Raw genomic sequence first — 20,498 nt, 5'->3', positions numbered from 1 at the left:
TAAAACATGACCTAATATAGACATACTTCCTCATATAAAACATGACTGACCAATATAGACATACTTCCTCATATAAAACTAATCTCAATATAGACATATTTCCTCATATAAAACATGACCTAATATAGGCATACTTCCTCATATAAAACATGACCTAATATAGGCATACTTCATATAAAACATGACTGACCTAATATAAAACATGACCTAATATAGGCATACTTCCTCATATAAACATGACCTAATATAGGTAGCATACTTCCTCATATAAAACATGACCTAATATAGACATACTTCTCATATAAAACATGACCTAATATAGGCATACCTATGATATAGACATACTTCCTCATATAAAACACTGACCTAATATAGACATACTTCCTCATATAAAACTGACCTAATATAGACATACTTCCCAATATAAAACTGACCTAATATAGACATACTTCCTCATATAAACATGACTGACCTAATATAGACATACTTCCTAATATAAAACATGACCTAATATAGACATACTTCCTCATATAAAACATGACCTAATATAGACATACTTCCTCATATAAACATGACCTAACATAGACATACTCACATAAAACATGACCTAATATAGACATTTTCTCATATAAAACTGACCTAATATAGACATACTTCCTCATATAAAACATGACTACCTAATATAGACATACTTCCTCATATAAAACTGACCTAATATAGACATACTTCCTCATATAAAACATGACCTAATATAGACATACTTCCTCATATAAAAACATGACCTAATATAGACATACTTCCTCATATAAAACATGACCTAGACATATCATATAAAACATGACCTAATATAGCATACTTCCTCATATAAAACATGACCTAATATCATATAAAACATGACTGACCTAATATAGACATACTTCCTCATATAAAACATGACCTAATATAGACATACTTCCTCATATAAAACTGACCTAATATAGACATACTTCCTCATATAAAACATGACTGATCTAATATAGACATACTTCCTCATATAAAACATGACTGACCTAATATAGACATACTTCCTCACATAAAACATGACCTAATATGGACATACTTCCTCATATAAAACATGACCTAATATAGACATACTTCCTCATATAAAACATGACCTAATATAGACATACTTCCTCATATAAAACATGACCTAATATAGACATACTTCCTCATATAAAACATGACTGACCTAATATAGACATACTTCCTGATATAAAACATGACTGACCTAATATAGACATACTTCCTGATATAAAACATGACTGACCTAATATAGACATACTTCCTCATATAAAACTGACCTAATATAGACATACTTCCTCATATAAAACATGACCTAATATAGGCATACTTCCTCATATAAAACATGACTGACCTAATATAGACATACTTCCTGATATAAAACATGACTGACCTAATATAGACATACTTCCTGATATAAAACATGACTGACCTAATATAGACATACTTCCTCATATAAAACATGACCTAATATAGACATACTTCCTCATATAAAACTGATGTAATATGGACATTTTTCCTCATATAAAACATGACTGATCTAATATAGTCATGAATATAGGCCACAAGCATATTTTGTCATATACAAATAGCAGAGTGCAGCACCATTTTTTTTCCCACGATCTAGAGATATTTTTCTCAACTGGAGCAACATCACACACGCAAACCAGCCACTCACCTGCTGGAGGTACATAAAGGTGAGAGCAGCGCAGGACAGTTGAGGACACATGTCTACGTTGGGCATCGCCACGCACGTTCCTCCCGTCAGGGGATGCTGCATTCTGTGCGCGGAGGCGGCGTACAGGGCTTGCATGCAGCGCGTGAGTCCCGATGCCTGAACCCGGTTTGTCTGTCTCTGTGTTTCTGTCCGCGTGATGAAATGCAGTGCCGTGGGCCCGGTCCCGTTATTTCTTTACCGATGTCAGCCGAGGTTTATTAACGTTCACCGGGTTGTTGTGTGGATTTATTTTCAGAGCCCGGACAGTCCCGTGTCTTGCGAAATAGAATAACGGCCACGTCGAATGCGCGCTGAGTGGGACAGCCTTTCGCGTGCAGAGGAAAGCCGACGAAGAGAGTTTGTGTGTGTCCGTGTGTGCGCACTGGCTGCAATGCGCGCGCGCGCGCCCGCGTGTGTGTGTGTGTGAAGAGATGGCGTGCCGAAGCAGCCCGCGTGCTACATAGCTATGAGAGAGAATGTGAGTTTGTGTATGGAGGGAGGAAATAGAATGCCTGTGTGCATGTCGTGCCCACTGTAAATGTTGCTCTCTCTCTCTCCCTCTCCCCTCTCTCTCTCTCTTTATGTCTCTCCCTCTCTCTCTCTCTCTCCCCCTCTCTCTCTCTTTATGTCTCCTCTCCTCTCCTCTCTCTCTGTCTCTCTCTCTCTCTCTCTCTCCTTCAGTCAGATGAACTCTCTGCCACCGGGCTCTGTTATATGCTGACTATCTTTCCCGTTACCGGTTCTTCCCGGCCATCATCCAACGACCGACTCCTACCCCCTGCCAAAACACCAACCCAACCTCCCTTGCACACTTTCACTATTATTAAGAGGGACTCAGCCATAGCCACAGTGTGTGTGTGTGTGTGTGTGTGTGTGTGTGTGTGTGTGTGTGTGTGTGTGTCACGGAGAGGAGAAGGATGCAATGGAGGACCAGGAGAAGTGACGGTGACTCACGGAGGTGTTTCTGGGGGCTGGACTGGTGAGAGCTGAACAAAGGTGTTTCTGGGGGCTGGACTGGTGAGAGCTGAACGGAGGTGTTTCTGGGGGCTGGACTGGTGAAAGCTGAAAGGAGGTGTTTCTGGGGGCTGGACTGGTGAGAGCTGAACGGAGGTGTTTCTGGGGCTGGACTGGTGAGAGCTGAACAGAGGTGAGGGCTGAAGGGAGGTTTCTGGGGGCTGGACTGGTGAGAGCTGAACAGAGGTGTTTCTGGGGCTGGACTGGCAGAGAGCTGAACAGAGGTGTTTCTGGGGGCTGGACTGGTGAGAGCTGAACAGAGGTGTTTCTGGGGGCTGGACTGGTGAGAGCTGAACGGAGGTGTTTCTGGGGCTGGACTGGTGAGAGCTGAACAGAGGTGATTCTGGGGCTGGACTGGTGAGAGCTGAACGGAGGTGTTTCTGGGGTCTGGACTGGTGAGAGCTGAAGGGAGGTGTTTCTGGGGGCTGGACTGGTGAGGGAGCTGAACGGAGGTGTTTCTGGGGGCTGGACTGGTGAGAGCTGAAACAGAGGTGTTTCTGGGATGCTGGACTGGTGAGAGCTGAACATAGGTGTTTCTGGGGGCTGGACTGGTGAGAGCTGAAGGGAGGTATTTCTGGGGGCTGGACTGGTGAGAGCTGAAGGGAGGTGTTTCTGGGGGCTGGACTGGTGAGGGCTGAAGGGGAGGTTTCTGGGGGCTGACTGGTGAGAGCTGAAGGAGGTGTTTCTGGGGGCTGGACTGGTGAGGGCTGAACAGAGGTGTTTCTGGGGCTGGACTGGTAAGAGCTGAAGGGAGGTGTTTCTGGGGCTGGACTGGTGAGAGCTGAACAGAGGTGTTTCTGGGGGCTGGACTGGTGAGAGCTGAAGGAGGTATTTCTGGGGGCTGGACTGGTGAGAGCTGAAGGGAGGTGTTTCTGGGGCTGGACTGGTGAAAGCTGAAAGGAGGTGTTTCTGGGGGCTGGACTGGTGAGAGCTGAACGGAGGTGTTTCTGGGGGCTGGACTGGTGAGAGCTAGTGAGAGCTGAACAGAGGTGTTTCTGGGGGCTGGACTGGTGAGAGCTGAACAGAGGTGTTTCTGGGGGCTGGACTGGTGAGAGCTGAAGGGAGGTGTTTCTGGGGGATGGACTGGTGAGAGCTGAAGGGAGGTTTCTGAAGGGGGCTGGACTGGTGAGAGCTGAAGGGAGGTGTTTCTGGGGGCTGGACTGGTGAGAGCTGAACAGAGGTGTTTCTGGGGGCTGGACTGGTGAGAGCTGAACGGAGGTGTTTCTGGGGTCTGGACTGGTGAGAGCTGAACGGAGGTGTTTCTGGGGGCTGGACTGGTGAGAGCTGAACGGAGGTGTTTCTGGGGGCTGGACTGGTGAGAGCTGAACAGAGGTGTTTCTGGACTGGTGAGAGGATGTTTTCTGCTGACTGGTGAGAGCTGAACATAGGTGTTTCTGGGGCTGACTGGTGAGAGCTGAAGGGGAGGTATTTCTGGGGGCTGGACTGGTGAGAGCTGAAGGGAGGTGTTTCTGGGGGCTGGACTGGTGAGAGCTGAGGAGCTGAAGGGAGGTTTCTGGGGGCTGGACTGGTGAGAGCTGAAGGAGGTGTTTCTGGGGGCTGACTGGTGAGGGCTGAACAGAGGTGTTTCTGGGGGCTGGACTGGTAAGAGCTGAAGGGAGGTGTTTCTGGGGGCTGGACTGGTGAGAGCTGAACAGAGGTGTTTCTGGGGGCTGGACTGGTGAGAGCTGAAGGGAGGTATTTCTGGGGGCTGGACTGGTGAGAGCTGAAGGAGGTGTTTCTGGGGGCTGGACTGGGGGTGAAAGCTGAAAGGAGGTGTTTCTGGGGGCTGGACTGGTGAGAGCTGAACGGAGGTGTTTCTGGGGGCTGGACTGGTGAGAGCTGAACAGAGGTGTTTCTGGGGGCTGGACTGGTGAGAGCTGAACAGAGGTGTTTCTGGGGGCTGGACTGGTGAGAGCTGAACAGAGGTGTTTCTGGGGGCTGGACTGGTGAGAGCTGAACAGAGGTGTTTTTTTCTGGAGGTGGGGGGCTGGACTGGTGAGAGCTGAACGGAGGTGTTTCTGGGGGCTGGACTGGTGAGAGCTGAACAGAGGTGATTCTGGGGGCTGGACTGGTGAGAGCTGAACAGAGGTGTTTCTGGGGGCTGGACTGGTGAGAGCTGAACAGAGGTGATTCTGGGGGCTGGACTGGTGAGGGCTGAACAGAGGTGTTTCTGGGGGCTGCTCAACAGAGACGGTAAAGAGGGGACGCAGCAATGGGATTTAACTCATTATTGTTAATATCTACCAATGCAATTTGGATTGTTACACATCATGAACAAAGTTTTAAACGAATACAGTGGAACCTAATGTCAATTAGATACTAATTCATTAATGAATTAGGGCAAACAATTGACTAAAAACTAAGTTAGTTAAAATCGAATATCATCTGAGCTTGTATTTCCTTAAATAGTTTGCTTGTTTGTTATTGTACCCAGTGACACAGCCAAAATGAAATAAAATGACCACATAAGCTCATGAATGTTCTTCTGCAAAACAAAAGAAGGAAATGTAAAAGCCACTTACTCACAGAAAGTCAAACATCTGAAAGGAATGCATCAATTATCAGCATCTGAAAGCTTCTCATGGAATATCAATTAAATTGATTGGAGAAAAAACAACAACACACTCACAACACACTCCCTCTCTCTCTCTCTCCCTCTCTGTCTCTCTCTCTCCCTCTCTGTCTCTCTCTCTGTCTCTCTCTTTCTCTCTCTCTCTCTTCTCTCTCTCTCTCTCTCTCTTTCTCTGTCTCTCTCTCTGTCTCTCTCTTTCTATCTCTCTCTCTCTCTTTCTCTCTCTCTCTTTCTCTCTCTTTCGCTCTCTCTCTCTCTCTTTTGTCCTCTCTCCCATTCTTTCTTCTGCTCTCTCTCTAAATAACGCATCTTAATAAACTTAAACAAGGCCACAACATCTGTGAATAATCTAAAAACTAAATGTCTACAGACAGACGACTCCATCACAACAAAACCTTCTCTTCACACAACCATAAACAAACCTATTATCTATCAAATCAAAATAGTTGCTTTGTTAAGAGAGAGAGAGAGATAGAGACAGGGACAGGGACAGGGACAGAGACAGAGACAGAGACTGAGACAGATAAAGAGACAGACAAAGAGAGACAGTGAGAGACAGAGACAGAGACAGTGAGAGACAGTGAGAGACAGAGACAGAGACAAGAGACAGAGACAGAAAAGATACAGAGACAGATACAGAGACAGAGACAGTGAGAGACAGAGACAGGGACAGAGACAGTGAGAGACAGAGACAGGGACGGAGAAAGTGACAGAGACAGTGAGAGACAGAGACAGATACAGATACAGAGACAGATACAGAGACAGTGAGAGACAGAGACAGAGACAGATACAGGGTCAAAGACAGAGACAGAGACAGAGAAAGTGAGAGACAGAGACAGAGACAGTGAGAGACAGATACAGGGTCAAAGACAGAGACAGAGACAGTGAGAGACAGATACAGGGTCAAAGACAGAGACAGTGAGAGACAGTGAGAGACAGAGACAGAGACAGTGAGAGACAGAGACAGAGACAGATACAGGGTCAAAGACAGAGACAGAGACAGAGACAGAGAAAGTGAGAGACAGAGACAGAGACAGAGACAGTGAGAGACAGATACAGGGTCAAAGACAGAGACAGAGACAGTGAGAGACAGTGAGAGACAGATACAGGGTCAAAGACAGAGACAGAGACAGTGAGAGACAGTGAGAGACAGAGACAGGGTCAAAGACAGAGACAGAGACAGTGAGAGACAGTGAGAGACAGAGACAGGGACAGAGACAGATACAGGGTCAAAGACAGAGACAGAGACAGTGAGAGACAGAGAAAGGGACAGAGACAGATACAGGGTCAAAGACAGAGACAGAGAGCTGTGTTGTTCTAATCTCTAAAGGTCTCCTTCTATTCAGTTAATTATTTACCACTAATGGAACAGTGTGCATGTGTGTCTGAGTGCATGTGTATCTGAGTGCATGTGTGTCTGAGTGCATGTGTATCTGAGTGCATGTGTATCTGAGTGCATGTGTATCTGAGTGCATGTGTGTCTGAGTGCATGTGTGTCTGAGTGCATGTGTATCTGAGTGCATGTGTGTCTGAGTGCATGTGTATCTGAGTGCATGTGTATCTGAGTGCATGTGTGTCTGAGTGCATGTGTGTCTGAGTGCATGTGTGTCTGAGTGCATGTGTGTCTGAGTGCATGTGTGTCTGAGTGCATGTGTGTCTGAGTGCATGTGTATCTGAGTGCATGTGTGTCTGAGTGCATGTGTGTCTGAGTGCATGTGTGTCTGAGTGCATGTGTCTGAGTGCATGAGCGCATGTGTGTGAGCTGAGTGCATGTGTGTCTGAGCGCATGTGTGTCTTGCATGTGTGTCTGAGCGCATGTGTCTGAGAGCATGTGTATCTGAGTGCATGTGTGTCTGAGTGCATGTGTGTCTGAGTGCATGTGTGTCTGATGTGTGTCTGAGTGCATGTGTGTCTGAGTGCATGTGTGTCTGAGTGCATGTGTGTCTGAGCGCATGTGTGTCTGAGCGCATGTGTGTCTGAGCGCATGTGTGTCTGAGCGCATGTGTGTCTGAGCGCATGTGTGTCTGAGCGCATTTGTGTCTGAGTGCATGTGTATCTGAGTGCATGTGTGTCTAAGTGCATGTGTGTCTGAGTGCATGTGTGTCTGAGTTCATGTGTGTCTGAGTGCATGTGTATCTGAGTGCATGTGTATCTGAGTGCATGTGTATCTGAGTGCATGTGTGTCTGAGTGCATGTGTGTCTGAGTGCATGTGTGTCTTAGTGCATGTGTGTCTGAGTGCATGTGTGTCTGAGTGCATGTGTATCTGAGTGCATGTGTGTCTAAGTGCATGTGTGTCTGAGTGCATGTGTGTCTGAGTGCATGTGTGTCTGAGTGCATGTGTATCTGAGTGCATGTGTGTTTTATCTGATAGTGAAAGGCTGATGTGTAGATAGTGAGTATGTGGCTGAGTGGAGGTGATTAGATAGTGACAGGCTGAGTGTTTTAGTGAGATTAGATAGTGATCTGAGATTAGCATAGTGACAGTCTGAGTGCATAGGTTTTAGATTAGATAGTGTCTGAGTGATTTTAGTGAGATTGATAGTGATAGGCTGAGTGGAGGGTGAGATTGATGAGTAGTGAAAGGCTGAGTGAGATTAGATAGTGATAGGCTGAGTGATATTAGATAGTGATAGTGAGATTAGATGTGTCTGAGTGATAGTGATGTGGAGGGTGATCTGAGTGAGATTAGATAGTGATAGTCTGAGTGGATAGTGAGTGATAGGCTGAGTGGAGGGGTGAGATTAGATAGATAGTGAGTGGAGGGTGAGATTAGATAGTGACAGGCTGAGATAGTGATTTGAGTGAGATTAGATAGTGATAGGCTGAGTGAGGGTGATATTAGATAGTGATAGGCTGAGTGAGATTAGATAGTGACAGGCTGAGATTAGATTTTGAGAGATATTAGATAGAGATTAGATAGTGATAGGCTGAGTGAGATTAGATAGTGAAAGGCTGAGGGTGAGATTAGATAGTGATAGGCTGAGTTTAGTGAGATTAGATAGTGATAGGCTGAGTGGAGGGTGAGATTAGATAGTGATAGGCTGAGTGGAGGGTGAGATTAGATAGTGATAGGCTGAGTGAGATTAGATAGTGATAGGCTGAGTGGAGGGTGAGATTAGATAGTGATAGGCTGATTAGATAGTGAGGCTGAGTGAGATTAGATAGTGACATAGGCTGAGTGGAGGGTGAGATTTAGATAGCTGAGTGGAGGGTGATTAGATAGTGAGAGTGAGATTAGATAGTGACAGGCTGAGTGGAGATTAGGTGAGATTAGATAGTGATAGGCTGAGTGAGATTAGATAGTGAGGCTGAGTGGAGGGTGAGATTGAGTGAGATTAGATAGTGACAGGCTGAGTGAGATTAGATAGTGAGAGGCTGAGTGGAGGGTGAGATTAGATAGTGATAGGCTGAGTGAGATTAGATAGTGACAGGCTGAGTGGAGGGGTGAGATTAGATAGTGATAGGCTGAGTGGAGGGTGAGATTAGATAGTGAGGCTAGTGATAGATTAGGACAGGCTGAGTGAGGGTGAGATTAGATAGTGATAGGCTGAGTGTGAGGGTGAGTGATGACAGGCTGAGTGGAGGGTGAGATTAGATAGTGACAGGCTGAGTGGAGAGTTAGATTAGATAGTGATAGGCTGAGTGGAGGGTGAGATTAGATAGTGATAGGCTGAGTGGAGGGTGAGATTAGATAGTGATAGGCTGAGTGAGGGTGAGATTAGATAGTGACAGGCTGAGTGGAGGGTGAGATTAGATAGTGATAGGCTGAGTGAGATTAGATAGTGACAGGCTGAGTGGAGGGGAGATTAGTGGAGGGAGTGAGATTAGATAGTGATAGGCTGAGTGGAGGGTGAGATTAGATAGTGATAGGCTGAGTGGAGATTAAGGTGACAGGCTGAGTGAGATTAGATAGTGACAGGCTGGAGGGTGAGATTAGATAGTGATAGGCTGAGTGGAGGGTGAGATGAGATTAGATAGTGCTGATGAGATTAGATAGTGACAGGCTGAGTAGGAGGGTGAGATTAGATAGTGATAGGCTGAGTGGAGGGTGAGATTAGATAGATTAGATAGTGACAGGCTGAGTGGAGGGATTAGATAGATTAGATAGTGATAGTGAAGGCTGAGTGAGATTAGATAGTGATAGGCTGAGTGGAGGGTGAGATTAGATAGTGATAGGCTGAGTGAGATTAGATAGTGACAGGCTGAGATAGGAGGTGAGATTAGATAGTGACTGAGGGAGGGGGAGATTAGGCTAGTGAGATTAGATAGTGAAAGGCTGAGTGGAGGGTGAGATTAGATAGTGATAGGCTGAGTGAGATTAGATAGTGACAGGCTGAGTGGAGGGGGAGATTAGATAGTGATAGGCTGAGTGAGATTAGATAGTGACAGGCTGAGTGGAGGGTGAGATTAGATAGTGACAGGCTGAGTGAGATTAGATAGTGACAGTGATAGGCTGAGTGGAGTGAGATTAGATAGTGATACCTGAGTGAGAGATAGTGACAGGCTGATAGATTAGATACTGAGTGGAGGGTGAGATTAGATAGTGACAGGCTGAGTGAGATTAGATACACACACAGATTAGATAGTGACAGGCTGAGTGGAGGGTGAGATTAGATAGTGATACACAGATTAGATACAGGCAGATTAGATAGTGATAGGCTGGGAGTGGAGGGGAGATTAGATAGTGATAGGCTGAGTGGAGGGGGAGATTAGATAGTGACAGGTGGAGTGGAGATTAGATAGTGACAGGCTGAGTGAGGGGTGAGATTAGATACACACAGGCTGAGGAGATTAGATAGTGACAGGCTGAGGGAGGGTGAGATTAGATACAGATTAGATAGTGACAGGCTGAGTGGAGGGTGAGATTAGATAACACTGAGTGAGATTAGATAGTGACAGGCAGATTAGATAGTGACACATAGAGGGTGAGATTAGATAGTGACAGGCTGAGATTAGGACAGGGAGTGAGATTAGATAGTGATAGGCTGAGTGAGACACACACACATATGGAGGGTGAGATTAGATAGTGATAGGCTGAGTGGAGGGTGAGATTAGATACACTGAGTGGAGAGTGAGATTAGATAGTGATAGGCTGAGTGGAGGGTGAGATTAGATAGTGATAGGCTGAGTGGAGGGTGAGATTAGATAGTGATAGGCTGAGTGGAGAGTGAGATTAGATAGTGATAGGCTGAGTGGAGGGTGAGATTAGATAGTGATAGGCTGAGTGGAGGGTGAGATTAGATAGTGATAGGCTGAGTGGAGGGTGAGATTAAATAGTGATAGGCTGAGTGAGATTAGATAGTGACAGGTTGAGTGAGATTAGATAGTGATAGGCTGAGTGGAGGGTGAGATTAGATAGTGATAGGCTGAGTGGAGGGTGAGATCATAGACCTCTACGTATAACCATAAACACACACACACACACACACACACACACACACACACACATAGACCTCTACGTATAAACACACACACACACACACACACACACATAGACCTCTACATATAAACACACACACACACACACACACACATAGGCCTCTACGTATAAACACACACACACACACACACACACATAGACCTCTACGTATAAACACACACACACACACACACACACACACACATAGACCTCTACGTATAAACACACACACACACACACACACATAGACCTCTACGTATAAACACACACACACACACACATAGACCTCTACGTATAAACACACACACACACACAGACCTCTACGTATAAACACACACACACACACATAGACCTCTACGTATAAACACACACACACACACATAGACCTCTACGTATAAACACACACACACAGACTACATATCCTTCCGGACACAAATCTCCTTCTCCAGAATGAAAAACACCACAACAAAGTGATTTGTCCACTATTGCTGTTCAGGAGGAGGATATCATCATCATCTACTGACTACATTTTCCAACACACACACACACACACACACACACACACACACACACACACACACACACACACACACACACACACACACACACACACACACAGACACGCACACACACAGACACACACACACACACACACACACACTCAGCATGGCACCCGATTTGGGGATGTCGGGCTACATGATAGTAATTGCCGAGACAGATGAAGTGGTGTGGGAGCAGGGCAGGGAGTTCAAGGGCCTCATACACACACACCCACAAGGAGAGGAGAGTAGCGAGGAGGAGAGGGGAGAGGGGAGGGGAGAGGAGGAGAGGGGAGAGGAGAGTAGCGAGGAGGAGAGGGGAGAGGAGAGTAGCGGGGAGGAGAGGGGAGAGGAGAGTAGCGGTGAGGAGAGGGGAGAGGAGAGGGGAGAGGAGAGAGTGGGGGGGAGGGAGAGGAGAGAGTGGGGAGGAGAGGGGAGAGGAGAGGGAGAGGAGAGTAGTGGGGAGGGGATAGGAGAGGAGAGGTGGGGAGGGAGAGGGAGAGGAGAGTAGTGAGGAGGGGAGCGGAGAGGAGAGGAGAGTAGTGGGGAGGAGAGGGGAGAGGAGAGTAGTGGGGAGGAGAGAGGAGAGTAGTGGGGAGGAGAGGGGAGAGGAGAGTAGTGGGGAGGGAGAGGAGAGTAGTGGGGAGGAGAGAGGAGAGTAGTGGGGAGGAGAGAGGAGAGTAGTGGGGAGGAGAGGGAAGAGGAGAGTAGTGGGGAGGAGAGGGGAGAGTAGTGGGGAGGAGAGGGGAGGAGAGGGGAGAAGAGAGTAGTGGGGAGGGGAGGGGAGAGGAGAGTAGTGGGGAGGAGAGAGGAGAGGAGAGGGGAGAGTAGTTGAGCAGGGCAGGGAGTTTAATGGCCTCATACACACACACGCACAAGGAGAGAGTAGCGAGGAGGAGAGGGAGAGGAGAGTAGTGGGGAGGAGAGGGGAAAGGAGAAGGGAGAGGAGAGGGAGAGTAGCGAGGAGGAGAGGGGAGAGGAGAGGGAGAGAAGCGTGGAGGAGAGAGGGAGAGGAGAGAGTGGGGAGGAGAGGGGAGAGGAGAGGGAGAGGAGAGAGTGGGGAGGGGATAGGAGAGGAGAGTAGTGGGGAGGAGAGGGGAGAGGAGAGTAGTGGGGAGGAGAGAGGAGAGTAGTGGGGAGGAGAGGGGAGAGGAGAGTAGTGGGGAGGAGAGAGGAGAGAGTAGGGGAGGAGAGGGGAGAGGAGAGTAGTGGGGAGGAGAGGAGAGGGAGGAGAGGGGAGAGAGTGGGGAGGAGAGGGGAGAGTAGTGGGGAGGAGAGGGGAGAGGAGAGAGGGGAGGAGAGGAGAGGGGAGGAGAGGGGAGGGGAGAGTAGTGGGGAGGAGAGGGGAGAGTAGTGGGGAGGAGAGGGAGAGGAGAGGTGGGGAGGAGAGGAGAGGGGAGGAGAGGGAGGGGAGAGTAGTGGGGAGGAGAGGGGAGAGTAGGGAGGAGAGGGGAGAGGAGAGTAGGGAGGAGAGGAGAGGGGAGGAGAGGGGAGAGTAGTGGGGAGGAGAGGGGAGGAGAGGGGAGAGAGCGGAGCAGGGCAGGGAGTTTAAGGGCCTCATACACACACACGCACAAGGAGAGAGAAGCGAGGAGGAGAGGGAGAGGAGAGTAGTGGGAGGAGAGGGGAAAGGAGAAGGGAGAGGAGAGGGGAGAGTAGCGAGGAGGAGAGGGAGGAGAGGGGAGAGGAGAGTAGCGAGGAGGAGAGGGGAGAGGAGAGAAGCGGGGAGGAGAGGGGAGAGGAGAGAAGCGGGGAGGAGAGGGGAGAGGAGACTGAGGTGAGGAGAGGGGAGAGAGAGGGGAGAGGAGAGTAGTGGGGAGGGGAGGGGAGAGGAGAGTAGTGGGGAGGAGAGGGGAGAGGAGAGGGGAGAGGAGAGTAGGGGAGGGATAGAGAGGAGTGGGGAGGAGAGAGGAGAGTAGTGGGGAGGAGAGGGGAGAGGAGAGTAGTGGGGAGGAGAGGGGAGAGGAGATTAGTGGGGAGGAGAGAGGAGAGTAGTGGGGAGGAGAGGGAAGAGGAGAGTAGTGGGGAGGAGAGGGAGAGAGAGTAGTGGGGAGGAGAGGAGAGGGGAGGAGAGGGGAGAGTAGGGGGAGGAGAGGGGAGGAGAGGGGAGAAGAGAGTAGTGGGGAGGGGAGGGAGAGGAGAGTAGGGAGGAGAGGGGAGAGGAGAGAAGGGAGGAGAGAGGAGAGGAGAGGGGAGAGTAGCGGAGCAGCGCAGGGAGTTTAATGGCCTCATACACACACACGCACAAGGAGAGAGAAGGAGGAGGAGAGGGAGAGGAGAGTAGTGGGGAGAGAGGGAAAGGAGAAGGAGAGGAGAGGGGAGAGTAGCGAGGAGGAGAGGGGAGAGGAGAGGAGAGAGAGTGGAGGGGAGAGGAGAGGAGAGTAGTGGGGAGGAGAGGGGAGAGGAGAGGGGAGAGGAGAGTAGTGGGGAGGGATAGGAGAGGAGAGTAGTGGGGAGTGAGAGGGGAGAGGAGAGTAGTGGGGAGGAGAGAGGAGAGAGGGGAGGAGAGGGGAGAGGAGAGTAGTGGGGAGGAGAGGAGAGGGGAGGAGAGGGGAGGAGAGGGAGAGAGTAGCGGAGCAGGGCAGGGAGTTTAAGGGCCTCATACACACACACGCACAAGGAGAGAGAGTAGGAGGAGGAGAGGGAGAGGAGAGAGTGGGGAGGAGAGGGAAAGGAGAAGGGAGAGGAGAGGGGAGAGTAGGAGGAGGAGAGGGGAGAGGAGAGGGGAGAGGAGAGTAGGAGGAGGAGAGGGAGAGGAGAGAAAGGGAGGAGAGGGGAGAGGAGAGGAGAGGGGAGAGGAGACTAGCGGTGAGGAGAGGGGAGAGGAGAGGGGAGAGGAGAGTAGGGGGAGGGGAGGGGAGAGGGAGAGAGTGGGGAGGAGAGGGGGAGAGGAGAGGGAGAGGGAGAGTAGTGGGGAGGGGATAGGAGAGGAGTGGGGAGGAGAGAGGAGAGTAGGGGAGGAGAGGGAGAGGAGAGTAGTGGGGAGGAGAGGGGAGAGGAGAGTAGTGGGAGGAGAGAGGAGAGTAGTGGGGAGGAGAGGGAAGAGGAGAGTAGTGGGGAGGAGAGGGGAGAGGAGAGTAGTGGGGAGGAGAGGAGAGGGGAGGAGAGGGGAGAGTAGTGGGGAGGAGAGGGGAGGGAGAGGGGAGAAGAGAGTAGTGGGAGGGGAGGGAGAGGAGAGTAGTGGGGAGGAGAGGGGAGAGGAGAGAAGGGGAGGAGAGAGGAGAGGAGAGGGAGAGAAGCGGAGCAGCGCAGGGAGTTTAATGGCCTCATACACACACACGCACAAGGAGAGAGTAGCGAGGAGGAGAGGAGAGGAGAGTAGTGGGGGAGGAGAGGGAAAGGAGAAGTGAGAGGAGAGGGAGAGTAGCGAGGAGGAGAGGGGAGAGGAGAGGGGAGAGAAGGTGGAGGGAGAGGAGAGGAGAGTAGTGGGGAGGAGAGGGGAGAGGAGAGGGGAGAGGAGAGAGGGAGGGGATAGGAGAGGAGAGTAGTGGGGAGGAGAGGGGAGAGGAGAGTAGGGGGAGGAGAGAGGAGAGTAGTGGGAGGAGAGGGAGAGGAGAGTAGTGGGGAGGAGAGAGGAGAGTAGTGGGGAGGAGAGGGAGAGGAGAGGAGGGGGAGGAGAGGAGAGGGGAGGAGAGGGAGAGTAGTGGGGAGGAGAGGGGAGGAGAGGGGAGAAGAGAGTAGTGGGGAGGGGAGGGGAGAGGAGAGTAGTGGGGAGGAGAGGGGAGAGGAGAGTAGCGGGGAGGAGAGAGGAGAGGAGAGGGGAGAGTAGCGGAGCAGGGCAGGGAGTTTAAGGGCCTCATACACACACACGCACAAGGAGAGAGTAGCGAGGAGGAGAGGGAGAGGAGAGTAGTGGGGAGGAGAGGGGAAAGGAGAAGGGAGAGGAGAGGGGAGAGTAGCGAGGAGGAGAGGGGAGAGGAGAGGGGAGAGTAGCGTGGAGGGGAGAGGATAGGAGAGTAGTGGGGAGGAGAGGGGAGAGGAGAGTAGAGGGGAGGGATAGGAGAGGAGAGAGGGGGAGGAGGGGAGAGGAGAGTAGTGGGGAGGGGAGAGGAGAGAGTGGGGAGGAGAGGGGAGAGGAGAGTAGTGGGGAGGAGAGGGGAGAGGAGAGTAGTGGGGAGGAGAGGGAGAGGGAGAGTAGGGGGGGAGGGGAGGGGAGAGGAGAGCAGTGGGGAGGAGAGGGGAGAGGAGAGTAGTGGGGAGGAGAGAGGAGAGTAGGGGAGGAGAGGGAGGGAGAGGAGAGTAGTGGGGAGGAGAGGGGAGAGGAGACATTGGGGGAGAGGAGAGGAGAGTAGTGGGGAGGAGAGGGAGAGGAGAGTAGTGGGGAGGAGAGGAGAGGGGAGGAGAGGGGAGAGTAGTGGGGAGGAAAGGGGAGGAGAGGGGAGAAGAGAGTAGTGGGGAGGAGAGGGGAGAGGAGAGTATCGGGGAGGGGAGGGGAGAGGGAGGGAGGGAGGGAGGTAGGAGAGATGATGCATGGGTAATATAATTTTGCCCTGGGCAGCGGGGCTTAGAAATGAGGTGGCAACACAACAATAGATATCACAACACATGTTTAATATACAGCTGTTATTAGACCTTAATATACTAGTTCATATCAATGTCTTTCATAAAAACACAGATACAGTCTGTGGCCAGTGTATTCGGTACAGCCATCTAGTACCAGGCCAGTTTATTAGGTACACACATCTAGTACCAGGTACAGTTTATTAGGTATAGCCATCTAGTACCAGGACAGTTTATTAGGTATACTCATCTAGTACCAGGTCAGTTTATTAGGTACACCATCTAGTACCAGGACAGTTTATTAGGTACACCCATCTAGTACCAGGTCCAGTTTATTAGGTACAACCATCTAGTACCAGGTCAGTTTATTAGGTACACCCATCTAGTACCAGGACAGTTTATTAGGTACACCCATCTAGTACCAGGTCCAGTTTATTAGGTACAACCATCTAGTACCAGGTCAGTTTATTAGGTATACTCATCTAGTACCAAGACAGTTTATTAGGTACAGCCATCTAGTACCAGGCCAGTGGGGGGGAGAAGAGAGGAGGGGAAGAGAAGAGGAAGAGGAGAGGAAGAGGAGGATAGGAGGGGAAGAGGAGAGGAAGAGGGGATGAGGAGGGGAAGAGGAGAGGAAGAGGGGAGGAGGAGATGAGGGGGGAAGAGGAGAGGAGGGGAAGAGGAGAGGAAGAGGGGAGGAGGAGAGGAGGAGGAAGAGGAAGGGAGGAGGAGGAAAAGCATTCTCAGAGTTAGACAGTGATAAGGAGCGACATGTCGGAGCGCAGGGCCAAACACCAGGGCTGACTGCTCTGTGCTCTCTTGTATGTGTGTGTGAGTATGTGTATGTGTGTGTGAGTATGTGTATGTGAGCATGTGTATGTGTGTGTGTCACAGGGGTAAACACCAGGGCTCCCTGCTCACACCAGGCTCAGACATTACAACGTTTTAACTTCCATTAACATGTCACTTCCCCTAACGTGTGTGTGTGTGTGTGTGTGTGTGTGTGTGTGTGTGTGTGTGTGTGTGTGTGTGCGCCTGCGCCGGTGCGTGACTGTGTGTCGTGCGTGACTGTGTGTCGTGCGTGTGCGTGTGTATGACCAGGGGCTGTCACATACAGTAACAGTTCAGTGGAGTCTAGCAGGAAAACCCTGAGAGCTGACGACCCCACCATCCATCAAACCTGACACACACACCACCCCCTCATCACACTGTGTCTGTGACAGAAAGGAAGAAATATAGAAACAGAAGGCAGAGAGAGATTGGCAGAGAGAGGCAGAGAGAGAGGCAGAGAGGGGTAGGAGGAAGAGAGAGGGGAGAGTGTACGAATCTTGGTGAGAGAGGAAGAGAGAGAGGCAGAGAGAGATTGGCAGAGAGAGGCAGAGAGGGGTAGGAGGAAGAGAGAGGGGAGAGTGTACGAGTCTTGGTGAGAGAGGCAGTGAGATGTATGTGACTATTAATGAACTGGGTAACATGTTTAGTCTGTTAACACTCTATAATAACCTCTTCCACAGTAACAATGGAGAGATGGATGTTGTAAGGCCTCCTCCACAGTCACTATGGAGAGATGGATGTTGTAATACCTCCTCCACAGTCTCTATGGAGAGATGGATGTTGTAATGCCTCCTCCACAGTAACAATGGAGATATGGATGTTGTAATGCCTCCTCCACAGTCTCTATGGAGAGATGGATGTTGTAATGCCTCCTCCACAGTAACAATGGAGAGATGGATGTTGCAATGCCTCCTCCACAGTAACAATGGAGAGATGGATGTTGTAATGCCTCCTCCACAGTCTCAATGGAGAGATGGATGTTGTAATGCCTCCTCCACAGTCACTATGGAGATATGGATGTTGTAATGCCTCCTCCACAGTCACTATGGAGATATGGATGTTGTAATGCCTCCTCCACAGTCTCTATGGAGAGATGGATGTTGTAATGCCTCCTCCACAGTAACAATGGAGATATGGATGTTGTAATGCCTCCTCCACAGTCTCTATGGAGAGATGGATGTTGTAATGCCTCCTCCACAGTAACAATGGAGAGATGGATGTTGCAATGCCTCCTCCACAGTAACAATGGAGAGATGGATGTTGTAATGCCTCCTCCACAGTCTCAATGGAGAGATGGATGTTGTAATGCCTCCTCCACAGTCACTATGGAGATATGGATGTTGTAATGCCTCCTCCACAGTCACTATGGAGATATGGATGTTGTAATGCCTCCTCCACAGTCTCTATGGAGAGATGGATGTTGTAATGCCTCCTCCACAGTCTCTATGGAGAGATGGATGTTGTAATGCCTCCTCCACAGTCTCTATGGAGATATGGATGTTGTAATGCCTCCTCCACAGTCTCTATGGAGAGATGGATGTTGTAATGCCTCCTCCACAGTCACTATGGAGAGATGGATGTTGTAATGCCTCCACAGTCTCTATGGAGAGATGGATGTTGTAAGGCCTCCACAGTCTCTATGGAGATATGGATGTTGTAATGCCTCCACAGTCTCTATGGAGAGATGGATGTTGTAATGCCTCCTCCACAGTCTCTATGGAGAGATGGATGTTGTAATGCCTCCTCCACAGTAACAATGGAGAGATGGATGTTGTAATGCCTCCACAGTCTCTATGGAGAGATGGATGTTGTAATGCCTCCTCCACAGTCACTATGGAGATATGGATGTTGTAATGCCTCCACAGTCTCTATGGAGAGATGGATGTTGTAAGGCCTCCTCCACAGTCTCTATGGAGAGATGGATGTTGTAATGCCTCCTCCACAGTCTCTATGGAGAGATGGATGTTGTAATGCCTCCTCCACAGTCTCTATGGAGAGATGGATGTTGCAATGCCTCCTCCACAGTAACAATGGAGATATGGATGTTGCAATGCCTCCTCCACAGTCACTATGGAGAGATGGATGTTGTAATGCCTCCTCCACAGTCTCTATGGAGAGATGGATGTTGTAATGCCTCCTCCACAGTCTCTATGGAGAGATGGATGTTGCAATGCCTCCTCCACAGTAACAATGGAGATATGGATGTTGCAATGCCTCCTCCACAGTCACTATGGAGAGATGGATGTTGTAATGCCTCCTCCACAGTCTCTATGGAGAGATGGATGTTGTAATGCCTCCTCCACAGTAACAATGGAGATATGGATGTTGCAATGCCTCCTCCACAGTAACAATGGAGAGATGGATGTTGTAATGCCTCCTCCACAGTCTCTATGGAGAGATGGATGTTGTAATGCCTCCTCCACAGTAACAATGGAGAGATGGATGTTGTAATGCCTCCAAAGTCTCTATGGAGAGATGGATGTTGTAATGCCTCCTCCACAGTCTCTATGGAGAGATGGATGTTGTAAGGCCTCCTCCACAGTCACTATGGAGAGATGGATGTTGTAATGCCTCCTCCACAGTAACAATGGAGATATGGATGTTGCAATGCCTCCTCCACAGTAACAATGGAGATATGGATGTTGTAATGCCTCCTCCACAGTAACAATGGAGAGATGGATGTTGTAATGCCTCCACAGTCTCTATGGAGAGATGGATGTTGTAATGCCTCCTCCACAGTAACAATGGAGATATGGATGTTGCAATGCCTCCTCCACAGTCTCTATGGAGATATGGATGTTGTAATGCCTCCTCCACAGTCTCTATGGAGATATGGATGTTGTAATGCCTCCTCCACAGTCTCTATGGAGAGATGGATGTTGCAATGCCTCCTCCACAGTCTCTATGGAGATATGGATGTTGTAATGCCTCCTCCACAGTCTCTATGGAGAGATGGATGTTGTAATGCCTCCTCCACAGTAACAATGGAGAGATGGATGTTGTAATGCCTCCACAGTCTCTATGGAGAGATGGATGTTGTAATGCCTCCTCCACAGTCTCTATGGAGAGATGGATGTTGTAAGGCCTCCTCCACAGTCACTATGGAGAGATGGATGTTGTAATGCCTCCTCCACAGTGACAATGGAGATATGGATGTTGCAATGCCTCCTCCACAGTAACAATGGAGATATGGATGTTGTAATGCCTCCTCCACAGTAACAATGGAGAGATGGGTGTTGTAATGCCTCCACAGTCTCTATGGAGAGATGGATGTTGTAATGCCTCCTCCACAGTAACAATGGAGATATGGATGTTGCAATGCCTCCTCCACAGTCTCTATGGAGATATGGATGTTGTAATGCCTCCTCCACAGTCACTATGGAGATATGGATGTTGTAATGCCTCCTCCACAGTCTCTATGGAGATATGGATGTTGTAATGCCTCCTCCACAGTCTCTATGGAGATATGGATGTTGTAATGCCTCCTCCACAGTAACAATGGAGATATGGATGTTGCAATGCCTCCTCCACAGTCTCTATGGAGATATGGATGTTGTAATGCCTCCTCCACAGTCACTATGGAGATATGGATGTTGTAATGCCTCCTCCACAGTCTCTATGGAGAGATGGATGTTGTAATGCCTCCTCCACAGTCTCTATGGAGATATGGATGTTGTAATGCCTCCTCCACAGTAACAATGGAGATATGGATGTTGCAATGCCTCCTCCACAGTAACAATGGAGATATGGATGTTGTAATGCCTCCTCCACAGTCACTATGGAGAGATGGATGTTGTAATGCCTCCTCCACAGTCTCTATGGAGAGATGGATGTTGTAATGCCTT

The 20,498-nt window shown here is 49.5% G+C and overlaps 1 protein-coding gene across 1 annotated transcript in view; it reads right to left on the bottom strand.

Moving 5' to 3' along the window:
- Positions 1-20,498, bottom strand: part of LOC135564901 (mucin-2-like) — a 112,941-nt gene that overhangs the window by 26,668 nt on the left and 65,775 nt on the right. The window contains exons 8-9 of the mRNA XM_065010988.1: positions 4,161-4,362; positions 2,732-3,005 (exon numbers count right to left, since the gene is read on the bottom strand). Coding sequence (XP_064867060.1) covers positions 2,732-3,005; positions 4,161-4,362 — 476 coding nt within the window. The remainder of the gene's footprint in view (positions 1-2,731; positions 3,006-4,160; positions 4,363-20,498) is intronic.

Source organism: Oncorhynchus nerka, linkage group LG26, assembly GCF_034236695.1.
Source record: "Oncorhynchus nerka isolate Pitt River linkage group LG26, Oner_Uvic_2.0, whole genome shotgun sequence".
NCBI classification, from domain to species: Eukaryota; Metazoa; Chordata; class Actinopteri; order Salmoniformes; family Salmonidae; genus Oncorhynchus; species Oncorhynchus nerka.
The sequence above is the reverse complement of the archived record's forward strand: the minus strand, read 5'-3'. Positions and strand labels throughout refer to the sequence as shown.